We start from the raw sequence: 18,116 nt of genomic DNA on the forward strand, positions 1-18,116 counted from the left end.
AAATGTGGTAGTATTTGTTTAATTATGTCCATAATTATGTCCCAAAAGTGGAATGTATCAGTGATATCTGTGGGAATGTCGTCACTATTTTGTATCTGCAATCTGTTTGTCACTTGTCATAATCAATCGAATAATCAAATGAGGAGCATCACAATAAATCAAAAGATTAGAAGACTACCTGAGTATTGAGAGGTACGCTAGAAATACTGTAAACCTTGAATATAAAGATTTCCAAAGGAGAAAACTTGCTAATACTTTAATTATCCTAAGACCTGTCAAAGGAAATAAATAACCAGTAGAAAGTCCAGTGCTACACTACTGCAGGTAGTATGGGTTCAGGCAGCTGCAACTATTCACATAAGTTCACATAATCAAGTTAAATAAATAATATATTTCATTGTGAAGTTGCAGAGCCGTCTCAAAGGCAGGTTATGTCAAATCTTTTAAATTAGGCCAGACACAGATTTAGTCTGGACAAAACCAGTAAACTGAACAGAAAGCCAATACATGAAGACAGCTTCACAATGCAGTGTCCAAGGAAGTTTTCACGGCTAGCTTGTCCAGGACTTTCTTGGTTGGTCCAAAGCTAGGTTTTTCTCCACAGAGGATATAAAAACCTGGCCCTCCCTTCTCTCTTTCATGAACAGAAGAGTTAAGAGACTGTAAAGGCAACAGGCTAAGTTAGAAACCTCCCTGGCGTTCAGAAACTACAGATGGTGGTTTCACTGTCTTGCCTCCAGTTTGAAGGTACAAGGTCCAGAGGTTGATTCCAGGTGTAAATCACTGTTCCATCAAATTCCAGGTCTTGGTATGATCTGGGTATCCGAACTGAAGAACAGAACCATGTTGGTCTGTTTCCACTAATGTGTGTTTCTAGAGTTTTCTCATCCAGCCAGTGTCTGCAGCCTGAGGCCGGTGTTCAGTACGTGGCAGAGAAATACTGGTTAGGAGAGGATCGCAGGAACCCATCTGATCCCGCATAGATTGTCCATGCTGGCCGAGCGCTTCCTTGCAGCTCTCCGTACGTCCTTGTACTTGTCATCACACAGCCTGGAAATAGCCTGAAGAGAGGACAGGGAAAAGGTTTTTGTGAAGGAACCACAATTCTACTTTCAGTATCCACAGTATTTTTCTGTGATGTGCAATGATTGAAGAAAGTCACACTCTTTAATGTGCAAATTTCCTTTCACAGTCTATTCGCATAAAACATGCTTGCGATGAATCTTGGGTTCGATTAGTAAAGTCGCTGTCTGTGGAATTCTTATGTAAATATAATAAGAAGTAAGACATCTTAAAATTCTACACAGCGAACACATTTTATCGGCAAATGATATAATAAAGAAAATTGAGAAAAATAGAAAGGACAGCAAAGCAACATAAAGAGAGAAAAGAGTGCGAATGGACAGCTGAAGAGTCTCACCTCTAGTTTTTGGGCCTTTTCTCTGCTGAGCGGCTCCAGGGGGAAGCTGAGATTGTTGGACTCTGAAAGCGATCGCAGGTCAAAGTAATACTTGGCGTAGACACTGGACGGCACGTTGATGTTAAACTGCAGCAGCTCCAGAAACTGGCGCTCCAACTCATTCCTGTTAGAGAGGTTTATTCATGAAAGATTGTCTGCATCACCTGACTTCACTGCTTGCTTTCTGTAATTAACATCTGTCACCTTACACGCCCTTCATCCAGCCTTTGTCCCCCTGACAATGTGTGTTCATGATCAGCCCTGGTAACCAGTCAGCTGTTGACCACTCAAGGGTCAAGAATAGGGAGGCAGAGTGATTTTCATTTCCTTCACACATTATTTTAATGTGTGTAATACCAGTGACTCGCTGATCAAAGTCCAGTGTTTGTAGTCTTCTGTCCCTATGATGACGAAAGTTTGCATGTAAGGCCAAATCTTCCTTGTCCCTCTGTTCTGAGCTAATCCCAAACCTAATCCTACTATGAACCTTAATTCCTAAACATAAAACCAATGCCTTTCCTTAACGTGAAATAAACTCACATGTCCTCCACTGTGATATCCTTGAGGATCTGGCAGTAGTCGACATTCCAGACCGCCTGGTCGTCCCAGACCTTGGAGGCCAGCAGGATAGCACCCAGAACGATCCTCTTCCAGTTACCCGGACCGATGTCAATCTCTGCATAGGTCAGGAGCCTCTCCAGGTAGACCTGCACAACAACACAGGGAAAGGAGACATCACTGAAAACTGGGCATGAAAGTAAGGCAACAGGCAACGATTTAAATTTCAAAAGCTATGAAAAACACAATAGTTACACAAGTCTGGCATCTGTACCATCTTGACCTAATACCTTCTCAAAATGGTGGACAATCTAATCTAACTAAATTATTTTCATGCTCGGCTCAATGGGGTCAGGAGGTATGCATTCATTCTTCCCTGTATGACATCCTACATTCATCACTGGTCTCCGAGACCCACTGATGCACACAGACGACGTGGTATTTTAGATGCACCGTCTCATCACCAATTTACACAGATCCTTGGCTTGTCTCAACACATCAGGGTGCAATTTCCCCTGGGGCCCTAAACAGACACTGTGTGGGCACAATTCAAGGCAGGTCGCACATTCCCTTCATGGGAAAGCCTTCTGAAGAAACTTACCAACCAAACCAAGATGTACATTTGGGTATGAGTGTTTTATGTTGCAGCCCACAGAAATATTAGGAGGACGGAGGAGGTGAAAAAGTCTTACCAGTGTGACAATCGCACACTCAGACGTAAGCTGAGCGGCACTGAACAACGTCCTGACAAACCGGTAGATCTGCTTCTGCTCTGGGTCGTGTTGGTCATAATCCAGCGGCACCTCTGATTTCTGGAAGAAGGGAGGAGAGGGGAGGGCAGGGAGGAAGGGATGGAAGAAAGAGGAAAAAGAGAGGAAGGGGTGATTCGGGTGTGAAGAAAGAAGGACGGAAACAGGACGGAAATGAGGAGATATAAAAGAACGACGAGGACACTGACACAAGAAAGTCTGAAACAATACTAACAAGTTAAATGGAGCAAATTTAACAAAATAAAGATATTTGTGCAAAATGTGAAAAAACAAACTGATGACATCTTACTGAAAGAGGATGAAGCTTCTCATCAAATATATCGAGCAGCATTCCTCCATCAGTGTCCCTGACAGAAGAGAAAAAACTGTTACATGGTTGATTTCATTAAATGATTAAAATCTGAGCAACGAAATAAGTCTTCTAGATGTTAAATAGGGTCACTGTGGTAGAACAAGGGTAAAGTTATTAAAAGGATGTGAAAGATATTCTTTTAGGCTGAAACGCTTGTATAAATAGCTAATGATGAACACAGCTGAGATGTGTTTCTTACAGCTGTTGTTTTATATTGATTTCTTAAAACAATACATTTTACTTTTTAAAATGACAAAACATTTATCTATATTATATTATCTATATTCAATCTTGTGTTTTGGTTTGTTGAGATGAGAGTAATTTCTTTTTATTATCTTCAACAAATACACAATTAAAACTATAGATGTCCAGACGCCATATTGAACTCACCCATTTACATTTTCACAACATGTATTGCTATTTTACACTATAGTCCACATCTATTGGTCTGTGCAAACAATCCAAGTTCCACAGTGCAGTCAGTAAAGTTTAAAAAAAACAAAACCCTGACTACATCAGCGTCTGCATTTTACAGATTTACAGAGAATACTGTCTGCACTGTCCATACTGAAAATGACTGAGAATCCACACCTGTTTTTTATATGGTAGTAAATCGCCAGTGCCACACTGTGAAGGGAAAAAATAACACACGTGTTAATATGTTTAAATGTTAAATATAACAGATCTGCAGATAATATATAACATGTCTTCCTATGTGATAGATTATCATGTGTTTACCATTTGATGGTGTATTTGAGGTTGGGCTGGCTGACTGTGTTGTCGTCCAGGAAGATGGTGGAGCAGGAGCTGAATTTCCGCCTCGACGTACCATGCTACACACACACACACACACACACACACAGTGACTGTTATTAGAGTGAACATGTTTTTGTCTGACCCACATAAAGCATGCCAGGGTGTCATGCACAGGGGGAATGAGAATCACAGACATGCGACCTATGAATGTGAAGGTTTACATTTTCAGCTTCCTTTGTATACGACATTTAGTTCAATCAACATAACACGAAGGCCAGCTGAGTTTGACTGAAAGTACATTTTATATGATTAAATAAGAAGTAACGCGATCGTGAAATAACATAGTTTAGATTTTGTGGAGAGAAATAAGAACAGTTGCACACTTACATTACTGATGAAGAGGCTTTTTCGTTTTTCTCGCACTACAGAAAGAAAGACAGGCTCGTCAGTGCATTTCATTTCTTGTGCACTGACAGCAGCAAAAAGACAAAACCCAGAAGTCACCACCCAGCAACACACACTGTTATCACAAGAAGCCAAACACAGCAAAGCGTGAACACACTTCACTATTTTAACACAGAACAGAGAAGCTGTTTGTAGGTGTTGAGTTACAGTTAGATAACAAGTTAGAAAGCAGAACGATTAGTGTCAATAAACGGAAGAAAAGGTGCTGTTTCACCACTAGAGGAAGACAAAGTCCCACTCAGGATTACTCACCATTCCTGAAGGGCATCTCTGAAAAGAAAAAGGAACCAAAAACCTTATTCCATTTGCAGCAGTCACAAGTGGCAAAAGCAGAATCCTTTTCAAATGTGCCGTAATTCAGCAGTAGCTATCAACCTTTGTTAAAGTCATACAGGAAGCATTAGCATTGTCACCACCACAATGTAAAGCAGCATCTCAACCTGGAGGTCAGCCCCCCCCCCAAGGGTTCACAATCTAAATCTGAGGGGTCAAGAGACACCAAGAGAGGAAAGAAAACGACAAAAACATCTCTGCTACACAAAATTATGTTTATTTCTCTAATTTCTCTCACATTTGCTTTTGCCCTTGTAACATACCGGAGAGCTTCGCCTCTTTAGGACTGACCTAAAATAAAACAATCTGAGAAGAAAGCGTCTTTGGTCGAACTGCTCGCAGCTCATTGATACATGCAACCTGTGATGAGGGGCTGCGAGAAGTTGCTTGGCTAAAAAAGGTTGCGAGCCAAAAAAGGTGATATATGATAACAAAAACCATGAAAAGACCAGTTTACCCACATTTATCATCCTTTTTTATGCTTCCAAAGTGCTTTAATATGATGGGAAAATGTGTGTGTTTTTGAACCACAATGGGGCTCAATGGCATAAAGACATGTCAGGCTGTGACTACACAGACAACAGGATTAATTTACTGCTGGATTGGTCTCTTCAGGGGATTTGTTGATAAAAATAAAAAGGCTAGAATAACGTCAGCTTTACCCTTTAAACCCACAAAAGAGGGAGGGTGGATCACCAGCATCTGAGAGACAACAACATCAAGACAAGACTAAATATTGCAAACGACAGGCAATGATAATATTTGCTTTTCATCGGATAGAAAATGTAATGCTCGTTCATTTGTCCCTCGCATGTCAAACATCATTTGATTCCTCCTTTGTTTGTTTGCAGCTGGCCGAATATTTGTCACATACACACAAATTCTCTGGATGAAGAAGTCCACAAGCCTGCGCAGAAAAAGATTCAATATTGATTCAAATATGATGCAGTGCAGCATCTAATATCTGTATGATGCTAAGGATTAAATTTAACAGGGAAAAGCATTTACCAGATGCAGTTTTCATCTACTTCGACATCACAAAGCCTGTATTGTCCTGCTGTTTCTTCCCCAGGCCTCTAAGAAAAAACGATGATCTCATGCTGTGGTGTTTATGGCTCTAAGAAACAAGTTAATATTTCCTCTGTCACAGTGTGACCGAACCCCCCCACAGGATGCTGAAGCTCTCAGATGCCTCTGGGCAACGGCATAAATTAGCAGACATCAGCTAGCCACAAAGAAACTGCTCTGAGATCAGAGCTCCTACATACTGTGTTTCTCCATTGAACACACCAGACTTTTTTTCCCCCCAGAGATTGTATTTCATGATCATGTTAAGTGTGTTCTGTGTGACACATGCAGGTCAAACTAAGGCAAATGTGCCTTACTCAGACAGACTAACACGGTGACGCTGATGAGTTCAAGTCTAATTTGCATTAAAAGACCATTTTAAAAACTGATACATCAGTGAAATCCTATGAAACAGAGCAACTCACCATCGTTCTGAGATTTGCTGAGGAATATGGTGCTGGCCCGCGGATGGTCCGATGGATTGTACTCCATATTCAACTCTGTCAAAACAGAAAGCAAATGTTTCACTTTGTGAAGTGGCCACGATGACCAGACACACTGCTGCAGCCATCTTTAATATGCCTTCAATGCAATTACAGCAGCATACATTGTTTTCTCTATTAGAGGATGATGTCATTTTTACTAAACATCAGCATGCTAGCATTATCACTGCTAGCACGTTAGCATTTAGCTCCAAGCATGGCTGTGCCTAAGCACAACGGCGCAGAGCTGCTAGCGTGGCTGCAGACTCTTAGTTTTCTCTTATACATGACATTAAATACAATAAGAAAGCTGATAACAATAATGATTGATAAATGGTGATTACTTTGTGTTTAAACTTGAAAAACCTTTCACTGTCGACTATTGTTCCATGTGTTTCCCTTTGTAATGCTGGATGCTTATTTATTGTTCCTCTGCACTCACAAACACATTCAGGCATGATTCATGTTCCCATCCAGAGCTAATCTGCACTGCATCATGGCCTGAGGGCACGAGCCACTGATGCATCTGCGTGTGTGTGTGTGTGTGTGTGTGTGTACATCTAATCAAACAGGGAGGCATTCAAACTATGTGCCCTCATCATCATACATGCCAAAATGCTTTGTTGCCATATCCTGGCAGATAACAGAAGCTACTTTGATACGACAGACAGACAGTGTTGGTTAATATAAATTGAAAAGACGACTTTCTCTCCTCATTAGTGGACTTCTTCACAGCCAGCCCTCCTAATAAAACAAAACATGCTAGTGTTCAAAAATGCGACTGTGCAAACACACTTTTTCCACTGACATCTTGTTGGAAAAGCAGCATAATTACACACGACAGGAGAACAACCTCAGTGTTTTGCACTCAAATTAAATCATGTTCTCCGTCAAGTAAGATACTTTGAAAGCAGTTGCATTTGGTGAAATCAGCATTTAAAAATTCCCGGCATGCAGTGTGCACTGCCAAACGCACTCCTACGATGTGACTGTAACAGACCCAGATTAAGGAGAGAGCAGCGCGGCCGATCATCTGTCTGACGACAGCAGCTGCTGCGGGACGACTGACTGCTGGGGAATTAAAATAAGAGCATCACTGCTGTTCGCTAACAGGAGTGTGCTAACAATCCTATCCACAGACATTTACTGTCTTTCAAACAGGCTCTGCTCAGCTGAATCCTCCCATGGCTTTGCATAACAACAACATGTTCCGTGACTTTTAGACCTCAAAACACTCATTTTAGTCATGATTAGTCTTTTATCTTTTTTAAAGACAAAACACACGTGTTATTAATGGAAATATTAATGTAATACAAGGCAGAGTGGATAGAGTGATGGATGAATACTTGCACAGGCGGCTGTGGGAATGATGGACGTAATGGGTGTGAGTGTGTACATCAGTACATCATCTGAAAATATGTGAAAATTGTCAACACTTGTTAAGAACGACTAGAATAATAACTCCCATTAATATATTTCTACATGTGTAAATGTGCATGCTTGTATGTGGATCGGAATTATCAGAGATATAGAGACATACAGTACAGCTATATAACATCTGTGCATTTTACTCCACATAAAAATACTTTGTGTACTTGCTAAACTCATTTTAACCCACATGCCACGTAGTCCCCTTGCAGCTAACCCTCCTCTGGATGGTTGGCCAGAACCTGAACACAGTTGCCCCTTTTGCTATTTTCAGAAACACATCTGATTAGTTCTGCCTCAAGGCCTCAGCAGCCCACCAGGCTGAATGGACTGAGCTTGGATTAGACTCGGGGAGGTTTAGCACCTTATGCAACAGTAATCAGGAGTATCGCTGCGTCCGGCCGATTTCAACACGTTCACTTATTAGAGCTTAAACAGAAAATGAGCTGGTGTTCAGTGTGTGTGAGATCACCGGCCCTTTGGGGTTGAGAATGTAAACACGGAGAATTTGAAGATTGTATTTGGTAAGTAGTAGATAATACAAAAAAATAAAGCACTTCTTGTCAAGAGTTTTCAATCATCTATCATTTTTGATAAAAGCATTTCTGAATAAATCTGATAGGACCCGACCTACTGGGCCCACACACTGGAAATCCCAGAGTGCACAGCAGCTGGTGTCGAGTGCTGATATGTGATATTCACCACCTCAAGTAAACTTTAACGAAGACTTGCGGTCAGCATCTGCACGGTGAAACGGGAGAAGCTCGGCTAACCTATCAGCTGGCAAGCCAACCTGTCTGCCTCACTGCTCGTACATAATGAATTAACAACAGGCACGTCCTGCTCTTAACGGCCATATCCATAATTGTACTATAGTGTTTCTACTATGGTATTTATTTGTTTCTTTTTTTAAATGTCCTGTGAGCCTTTTTTAATTTGTCACAATGTTCCTTGTACATAAATCGAATGATGTTCAAAAGGATCTGAGCTGTTTTTTTTCCCGCCGCTGTACATTTGTTTCCATGTTTTGCTCAAGCGCACTACGGCAGGCAGCACGCAGGGCTGCTGATGGATGGAGGTGTTGGACGTTGCAGTTTTGTATGTGGTTTGGACTCTGTGTCCTCTTCTTTCGAGCATCTTGCTGCGTCAGCGTCTCTGTCCTTAAATGTGTCAGTCTCAGCAACACTTCGCTGCTATCGGTTACCACAATCTGTTTTGTTCTGATGATACATCAGTCCTATCTATTTTCCCCAATTCTTTAGGTCTGACCATCAAACGTCGTTCCCTGGCTCAGATGGAACAGAAGCCTCCAGGCCCAAAGAAATGTCCCTACAAGACTGAATCTGTCATCTTAAACCTTCAACAATGCTTTTGATTTTTCGACTGAATCTGCCTCTTTTAGTTCATTGTGGTTGGTACCTCAGCTACACGTGCAGTCTAGCCGGTATAACACAGCCATAACATCTTGATAAGCGCTTTTTGTCTTACTATTGGTTTCCTTCCTAGCCTAATTATCTGGGTATGATAGCTATTATAGTCACAAATTAATCAAAACAGTTGCCGCAATTGATTCTTTAATTAAAACACGTTTTGTACTGTAATTATTAGGCTTCACCTACTGGGATTATTTCCGTCTCAAGAGCAGCTCTGCCTCTGAAAACAGTCGGAGTTACGTCTACAACGTGCTCCGGTATGAACGTGATCCCGGTGTTGTTGTTGGACTCTGTGGTAGCAGGGAACCCTGATTCCCTCCCATGCAGTCAATGAACATGTTCACTGCTCAGTCATGCTTATTAATCTTAGCTGGTTTCACCGTAGAGAGACGTTTGGATCACTTTGAAACGTGATCCACATGAGTGTGTGATTTTCATGTGTAACAGAACTGGTCTGGGCTGATAATGATAAACAACAAGTGCGTGATATTTCTTTTCTCGTGTTGGTTGACTTCTGATACATTATCCTGATTAATGACAAAACCGCCAGTTAAAAATCCAGTCATCAATCTGGCATCTATGTATTGAATATTGCAATTTGAATGAATTTAGGTCAGCGAGAGAGTAATAATGTCAGATTAAAAACATCTGTTCAGCCCTACTGCTAGTGTGCGCTCCATCTTCATTATCATGTCACCCGTCAAACAACAGGAGGATGTTATCCTAACCCCCCCTATACTGTTTCAACACACACACACACACACACACACAATGACCATAGACCTTGTGTGGTAACAGACCCAGTTTAAACAAACAGAACTGACCTGCGCACACATGCACATGGCCCATATTCCTGGGAGGGGGGGGGGAGTTCCCTGCGAAAGCATTGATCACATACACAAACACACACTGTTGTCAAAACTACCGCGTCTCCTGTTATATAGTAATACTATGGCTGCTTCCACAACCACTTGTTTACAAGTAATCCTACTGCTGCCGCTGCCACTACTGCTGTTAACCACCACATGTGCAGTATAATAATACAACTGTTCTGTCATTACATTACCTTTACTGGAACTTCTACTAACCACAGTAATGTACAGTAATGATTAGGGGTCTCATATCACATATGTAATGATATATGTGACAATATGCATTGTGGAGCTGATTATAAAAAATAAAGAAGCTGCTTTATTTAAAAATGTATCTAAAGATTATATGAATTTAGCACTCAAACCTTATAAACATTTCTAAAAAGCAGGAATATTGAAACTTATCGAACTGTTTTCACAATAAAAACATTTGTATTTTTGTATTTTGTATATGTCGTGAGCATATCAAACTGCGAACCATGATTGTGTGTGTATGGGTTATCTCCGAAGACTTACAGAAAATAGTTCTTTCTAATCTTGAACCAAACAGCTACATACAAGTATACTATCTCCCTGCTGGGCAAGTCTTCATCATATAAGTGTAACACTGATCGACTGTGTCTAATAACAAATGCAGGGTTGCTGAGAGATTCATAAAGGAAGTCGTTTGCTAAGTGACGGCCTAATACATCAAAATTACAAACATTTTCAAAAATGTACATTTTCTGTCCTATGATTACATGTCCTGAACTACCAGGCGTTCAACCAGCGTTTGACCCTGGTAGGGAGGAGGGTCATGAGGCCAGGTCAGATGATGCATATTCAGCTGTGTGTGGGTTTTGCAATCAGAGCTGATCTAGAGCCAGTCCTTATTAATGTAAATCAGATTGTCTTTTAAGTATTTTCTGCCTCGACAGCTCAAAGCCAACATGCCTCTCTGAAGTGATAATTAGTGAGATGAGGTGGACTTGGTGTGGACCAGGGAGTAAATTACTCTCTCATTACTAGTCAATAAATCAAACAAGGACCCTCTCCTGTGAATACCCTGACCCTGGAAGGAATAATTGAGCGCCAACAAAGGCAGAAGAACGTCTCTGCTTTCTGGTTTCTGGCCGTTGATTTGGGGTGTTTCTCACTATATTTCCAACTCTAACCTTTAATAGAGTTGTTTCCTCTTTGCCACCGTGGTGAGCTGAGCCAGTCATCTGCCCCTGGTGAAACACATGGCTGCTGCTGCTGCTGTAAAAATAGTAATGGGGCCTGATGTGGCTTCTACAGTGGAAAGAATTGGCTGTATTGTGCTACTTCAGCACAACTGTGTTATATTACTTTATTCCCCCTTGGACCAAACTTTCAAATTGCTGTCACGGCCAAGAAACCACACTGTTGGAAACAGCAATGTGATTCGTTTTTTGTTTTTTGTTTTTTCAAGTTAAATTGAGGCCAATTATTTCAGGAACAAATATAAATTTGTTTTTCAAGAGGAGAAAGGAGGAAACCCAACCAGGAGAAGCAATCATAAAATCTTTGTCTTCATCACTTTATGCACTTTGTTGCTCTGGAAAATACTTGAGGGCATATCTGTCTTGTTAAAAGCACTAAAATACTGAACATTTCTCACCTATTTCCTCTGTATTTTCAGTTTGCTGATGGCTCACCTGTGTCCTTTGTCATGCATGTAACATACAGTTGTGTAGTCTGAGTCCTCTCGCTGGGATCTTGATGAAAAGGATAACCGCGCAGGACACAACATGTTTGTTGCGCCGGCTCTGAGCAGCTGAGGACCAACTGATTTTTAAAACAAATGGAGGCGGGGGTGGCGTACTGCGTATGAATGAGACACCTAATGAAAATGTCTTCCTCAGGTGTGTTTATGTACATTTTAAGCATGATAAGTTGTTTGAATCTGCTTCGTCCTCCTCTCTCCCCTGGCTAGTTTATTTGAATATTCTCTGTGTTGCTTGCACTAAGTTCTGTTGGTCGTTCCATAACTGCCCCCCACCTAAGGTCCAGGTGGGGGGCAGCAATTTCAAGGTTTTCAACAGCAATAAGTGAAAAAAGGTAACTACAATTACTGCATGCATTACAAGTCACAGCCGACATAGTACATATCTGAAATGATTGATAATGTTTGATAGTCGGTTAAATGTAAAGGCAAGATAAGTTGCAATTATCTGAGATTTCAGTGTCTTGAGATTAGTATATTTTCAAACTGAGGCATTGTAAAGACTACAAGCAACCAATGGAGATGGTGAGAAAACAAAAAAGTGAGACACAGCGGTGGATATCTTCTCGGTTTTACATTTCCAGTGTTTGCAGCACAGCCCTGCCACTCTTGATCTATTATGCAAAGATCAAAGATAAGCTCTGATTGCAGAAATCACACTATTACTTCACAACCCAATGAAGAGGGGCATAAACAAAGGCTTAAGTTCAAAAATAAGATATCCATTATTTGGAAATCAGAGTAAAACAATATTAGAACAAATGTTGCAGCATTTTAAAGCACTGTGAGTAACAACAGCCTGTAGCTGATCAAATGATGCCCCTCAGAAAGCGTAGAAGCATTAGATTACATGATACATTTACTGATAAACTAAATGGGCCATTTAGGGAACAAAACCAGCCAACAAGCCAGGGAACAAAACAAGGCACAGGTATGAGTTCTAAAATAACTTGTTAAGTTTGACATTTACCAACTCTCAATCCAGCACATTACGAAGTAACAATCACAACACAAGGCTCACCATACACTGCACCTAAATATAAGAGCATCAGCTGATGCATGATGCCTCACAGAAACAACAGTCATCTCAAGAGAGAAACACAGCGGGCTTTGTCAAAGAAAGGCAGATCATATGAAGGCTTTGTGTCTCTCTCTCTCTCTCTCTCTCTCTCTCCATCCATCTTCCTCCTCCAGGGTGGGTAGTCGGCTGCGTTGGTGTCCACAGAGTATAGTGTATGTCAGCTTGTCAACATTTAAATTTTCATTGCAGAGTTTCCAACAGCGTTATCTCAGTTTTACCGTCTGTGTTCACCCATACGAAAACATCGTGGAAATGTGCAACTATCCTGGACCAGTTTGTCGGAATATAATAATCAACAAAACAACAACGGACTAATTTATGCAATTGCAGTGCCATTAGTAATTCTTTGACCATATGAATGAAAGTAAAGACAACAAGTAACACGATATAATACACATTTCTCATACGTTTCTTATATTTCTGAAATAGGAAATATTCACCTTACAAAATAAAAGAAAATGCCTGAACAATAAAACCCACCCTCGCTCAACTCTCAGGGATTTTGTACTTGGTCTGGTATGACTAGTAGCTTATGTTGGCTAATGTGAGCTAATGTTAGCTGATGTTAGCTGATGTGAATGAACTTTCACACTAAATATTAGCAAACTTCAGGTCAGGCTATTGCTGTGTAACTGACATTACTGAGTCAGATCCGGATAACGGATCATAATTAGTGGCATTACTGATATGAACAAAACATAAAGAGAGAGAGAGAGCATGTAAAACAGAATCTTATGTCTCTCTCCAAAATAACTGCACCTTCAATGAAAATATGAGAGCCATGCAAAACAGCAAAAACCTTCATTCTCCCAAACTAAGCTCTTTTCTGAAACTCTAGCTTTAGCTCTAAACAGGCCCCGGGTCAGTGAAATGATGGTGTCATGTTGGACAGTGATTATCTGTTCTTAAAAACAGAGGGTGCTGGGGAGGTCCCTTTATGACTCCAAGATTAAAGTCCCCGAAGTGACATAATGGCCCACACTGAGAGAGATACAACTGTCTGCTGTGACTGGAAAACATCTGTCAGGGTGCAGCATGGTGATGTTTTAGTCAACTGACTGTTTCAATAAATAAAAAAATTCCAATACCACACAACACACAATTGACACACTGAGATCATTAAAGGTTTATCTCAATGAATCAGCTTCTGCCAGCGGCCAAGATTTTCTTAATATGTCTGCTGTAATTACGAATTACTTAAATATCAAGTACCAAAAACCTGCAACGCACCTTTCTGATGACATTTCCAGGCAAGGAAAACAACAATCTTGTGACAGCTTGTCCAAACAAGAAATAATAATTCCCCACTAAGCAGCTTGTAAGACTCTGATCAAACCCGAGGCAGCACTTTCAGTGCTGTACATCCTCACAACCTATGTTCCTGAAGGCAAACTGTGGCTTAGTGTTCTTCGTGTTCTTAGGCATTATATGTGCATTTTGATCATTATTATAATAAGCAAAATATGACAAATAATTGTAACAAATTTTGGGGGGGGGGGGGGGGTTGTTAGGCTCCAAAGCACAATATTGAATTACTTTATTAGGTTTGCCAGTTCATCGTGTTTAAAGAAATGTTTATGTATGTGGCATGGTGGCTAGGTAGCTAGCATTAGCACTGCTGCTAACAGAAAGGATACCCTATCTTGGTTCCAGACCAACTCAAATAAATTTGTTTATGTGCTTCTTAATGATTGTTTGTGCAAACAGCCAATCAAAACTCAACTTCAACAGCCAGACAAATAGAATAGCTAAGAAAAACTGAAAAATAACCCTGTGTGTCCATGCAGGGACCGGTCCACACTGGTCGACCTCTCTGTGGACAAAATTGGCTGCCACTGAATGTGTTGAATGCAGAGCACCCATTGCAGGTACGTCCGAAATTCGAATGGACTCAAAATCTAATTGTACTGCATCACACACCCCAACTTTAGTGTCACTAACTTTTTAATGCACAATCGCCAGCCCATTCAGTTAGGAGCTGATCAGATCTTTGAAAGCAGCACGTCACACTCTAAACTGAGGCGTTCATTCTTGGCAATCATCTGTCCCTGGTGGCTTCTCCTATCTGCTCTGACACAGGCTCACAGCTGCCTCTCTGGGCTTTTCTTTTGGGGGGGGGGGGTGAAGAGTTTCTTCTGATGGCGCGGCTCATAATGAAGCCCACTAATCTCCATCATACTGTCTGTAAACTCATAATAGAGCCAACACATTAGACACGCTCCGCTTTCAATCACCGCACCACTGAGACAGACGGCGTCTCAGCACGAGTCTTCTTTATCCCCGTCCAGAAGCGTTGCTTCACTGTCAATCATCAGTCTTTGAATCTTCTTCATGTCGCTTTCTCTGCTCTGTTAGAGGAGCATCTGGCTCCACACGAATTAAAGTAACGATCCAAAACGTGAAAACAAAAAAACAGATCCTCTTTGCTATGCTATGTTGCCCTGCCAGCCATAATAACACTATGAAGCCCACTGTAATGCAAAGCACTGCAGTTAATAGCAATCACAAATGGCGTACAGTATGTAAGTGGCATACACTCCGCAAGTTAACAACAGGAAATGACATCACCGATCAATAAAAAGTAGGTATTCTAACATGCTGACAGTGCAATTAAAAGGGATCCACTCAGTTGGGCAAGTGAAGCTGGAAGGCTTCCTGCAGCAAAGTGCAGCAACTACCATGAATCCTACTAAATCCTACTTCACTACAGCAGGACAGTGTCCCATGTTCACTTGTGCCATCCAGACCCACGAAACCTTCTGTTTTGAGATCATTTCTGACTGTTTTCTTTTATTCATTTTTCAAACATCTCCTTCGGCCGCTGTACTTGTGTGTAGCGAGAGCAACGCCATTAATACCTTCAAGGGAAGACCGTTCAAAGGTTCCATTCTCATTTGTACAAGGAGATAAAGGGAGCTTAGTGGGATGCAGCCAAGGAGGAGGCTATGACAGCAGGCTTCCCACCCTGGACATTCGGAACAGGTATAAACACGTTTACAACACGTTGCACGACCTAGTTCAGTTCAAGCATACTGAACCCTTAAAAGAGTAAATAACTGCACCAAAAGTTTGAACGTGGAATAGTGCAGAATAGTCGACAACTACAGCAGAACAAATAGATCTGAAGATGTTTTAAATGTCTCTTTATCCAAGAAAAGGTATTTATAAGTCTATCCACAGTGCAGCTTTATTTATACTAGACTAGTCACCTGATGTGGCAACCCACTGATTAGCTGACCTTAAAAAAAAAAGGTGGATACTTGCACTGCATCCATGCCAGGAACAACCGTATATCTGAGGCTACTCTAGATGTCGTCTAGTGTTATTAGCAGCCTACACCCTCAGGACCTACGATCTAAGACACAATTATATTGATATGGTTACAAAATACAGTATGTGTCCAATAATTATTGGCCTGATATGTAGACAGACTTTCTGATCGTGTTTTACATGCAAAACAAAATTTCAGGTCATGACGGCCTGTGAAAGAGTCCGTACAATTTCTGAAAAAGGGGGTCTTATACAGTTTCTGAGAAAATCCATTTATATATAATGGTTAGCTGCTGGCTGAAAATAGGCAACCCATTTAGTAGACACTTTCCAGTGTGAATGGGTCAATTGTAATGCATATTAGCATGCGTCAATGGAGAGGGCTGCGTTCCATAGTTGCAGTTTCTTTCATGCACAGGCTGAAAACAAAGACCAGCACAAAGGATGTTGTCTGCAGCTCCATGTATCTCTGCAAAGGACACATGGGAGTGAAACTGCACACATGACTCTTCCATGTGCCTGGCTGTGCTGATGGCTGATATGATGTATTTCTGCCAGTCACTCGATATTACAGGGAGATGAGTGTGAAAAGAGGCAGCAGCCGTTTCTCCAGGATATGAGAAAGGTGCCGATTTTATTAAGATCACAGAAGAGGTCAAGAGTGATCATATCAGATTAAAAAACGACTGTAATATCTTATACTGAAGACTGTCGTGGCCCTATTAGAATTATATTTTCTGTTCCTTGGATATAGTGTCACCAGGCTATAATATGCTGACTATATATACATATTTAATATTCCCATGGGACTTAACAATATTCAGTGTTGAGTTTAGGTTTACTTTTTAGCTGTTTTTATTATTTTATGGTGGTTTTTATGAACCTCGGTACTCCTTCCATGTTTTGGGGAGTTAAAGACAATTTCCACAATTGTGTTGTATTATATGCGTGTTGTATTATATGCAGTGTTGTATTATATGCAGTGTTGTATTATATGCAGTGTTGTATTATAAGCAGGAGCATCTCTCTGTGGCTCCGTTATGTTACAGTTTTAGGATGTTGTTTGGTTGGATTTTTCATCTAGAAGAAGTATAATAGTCTCCGGTATTGTTTCTATAAGCACTGCGCGCCATTCCAAAATCAGTTGCAGGATTACATAACTTTATCACTGCAGGTTGCTTTCTTATTATCGTCACATGTCTCGGTGAAGCCTAAACAGAGGTCGTTGTTTGTTTTTTTACCGTCGACGTTCTCCCGGTCGCTGATGTGCTGCAGGTTGCACCCCGTCTCCTCCCTGCTCAGCTCCGACTCCTGGTGGTACGACTCCAGCCTGGAGTGGGCATTTCTGCGGAGCTTGGGGCTGGCAGACACGCAGCAAGAGGTCGTGCTCCCCATCTTACCCCTTTATCGACCCCAGAGGTCGGCTGTTAACAGTGACAAGAAACTGGAGCTTGAAACGATGGGTCACCAACCCCGCCGAGGCGAGCTGGTCACCACAGATCACCAGAGTGCATAGAGTGCATCCGCACAGCAGCGCCCATGGATCCTGTCAGTCGTCGGTGTCCACGGAGAGGCTGCCACGGGGGATGAATAGTTGCCGGTAGTAGCCGATGTACGTAACGGGCCGACCTGCCACCGCTATCCCAGGCATCGTAAAACAGGACGCATCCTGCTCCGGGGGAGAGGTGAGCGGCGACGGGCGCACGGCGGTGTGTGGATCCGTGTTGTGGCTGGCTGTCAGGGCGATAGACCGATGGGGAGGGCTGCAAATCCCGAGAAAAGGTTCCGGTTCAAGTGGGTGGTTACAAATGAGAGAGCGGAGCACACAGACGAGGCGCGTCACAGCTGATTGAATGATTTATTGCTGATGAGGCTGTTTTTGTTGTAATATATTCTGTCGGTCCACTTCTGTTCTGCCACCACACGAGTTCACGCTCCGTCACCATCCACCTTTCCCATGTCAGGTCAGTGAATAAACGTGTAGAGTCCATTTCAATCGAGTATAAATGTGTGTGTGTGTGCAAATAAAAGTGTGTGTGTGTGAGAGAGAGAGAGATGACCTC

The 18,116-nt window shown here is 41.6% G+C and overlaps 1 protein-coding gene across 4 annotated transcripts; it reads right to left on the reverse strand.

Moving 5' to 3' along the window:
- Positions 1 to 944: 944 nt before the first annotated feature.
- LOC139296394 (cyclin-Y-like) lies at positions 945 to 17,711 on the reverse strand. 4 transcript variants are annotated; one of them, XM_070918791.1, is made up of 11 exons: positions 17,295 to 17,711; positions 6,187 to 6,261; positions 4,613 to 4,630; positions 4,283 to 4,317; positions 3,878 to 3,972; positions 3,731 to 3,766; positions 3,077 to 3,134; positions 2,710 to 2,829; positions 2,000 to 2,166; positions 1,421 to 1,583; positions 945 to 1,061 (listed from the first exon to the last, which is right to left on the reverse strand). In XM_070918791.1, exons 1-11 carry the CDS (start codon positions 17,446 to 17,448, stop codon positions 945 to 947), a joined length of 1,038 nt encoding a protein of 345 aa, XP_070774892.1. In that variant the 5' UTR covers positions 17,449 to 17,711. The 4 variants fall into 4 exon arrangements, with proteins under 4 accessions (XP_070774892.1, XP_070774891.1, XP_070774893.1 ...); XM_070918790.1 differs by lacking the exon at positions 4,613 to 4,630; XM_070918792.1 differs by lacking the exon at positions 4,613 to 4,630 and having other exon boundaries at positions 4,277 to 4,317.
- Between the last annotated feature and the right edge of the window lie 405 nt (positions 17,712 to 18,116).

Source organism: Enoplosus armatus, chromosome 14 (assembly GCF_043641665.1).
Source record: "Enoplosus armatus isolate fEnoArm2 chromosome 14, fEnoArm2.hap1, whole genome shotgun sequence".
Classification (NCBI taxonomy): domain Eukaryota; kingdom Metazoa; phylum Chordata; class Actinopteri; order Centrarchiformes; family Enoplosidae; genus Enoplosus; species Enoplosus armatus.

Bases quoted from the DNA above. Each gene is read 5' to 3' on its own strand.
- LOC139296394 (XM_070918791.1), bottom strand. From the start codon at position 17,448: ATGGGGAGCACGACCTCTTGCTGCGTGTCTGCCAGCCCCAAGCTCCGC. The intron at 2,167-2,709 runs GTAAGACTTTTT...GTTGTTGTGCAG, and splicing joins AGTGTGCGATTGTCACACTG to GTCTACCTGGAGAGGCTCCT. The intron at 1,584-1,999 runs GTGAGTTTATTT...CCTCTCTAACAG, and splicing joins GATATCACAGTGGAGGACAT to GAATGAGTTGGAGCGCCAGT.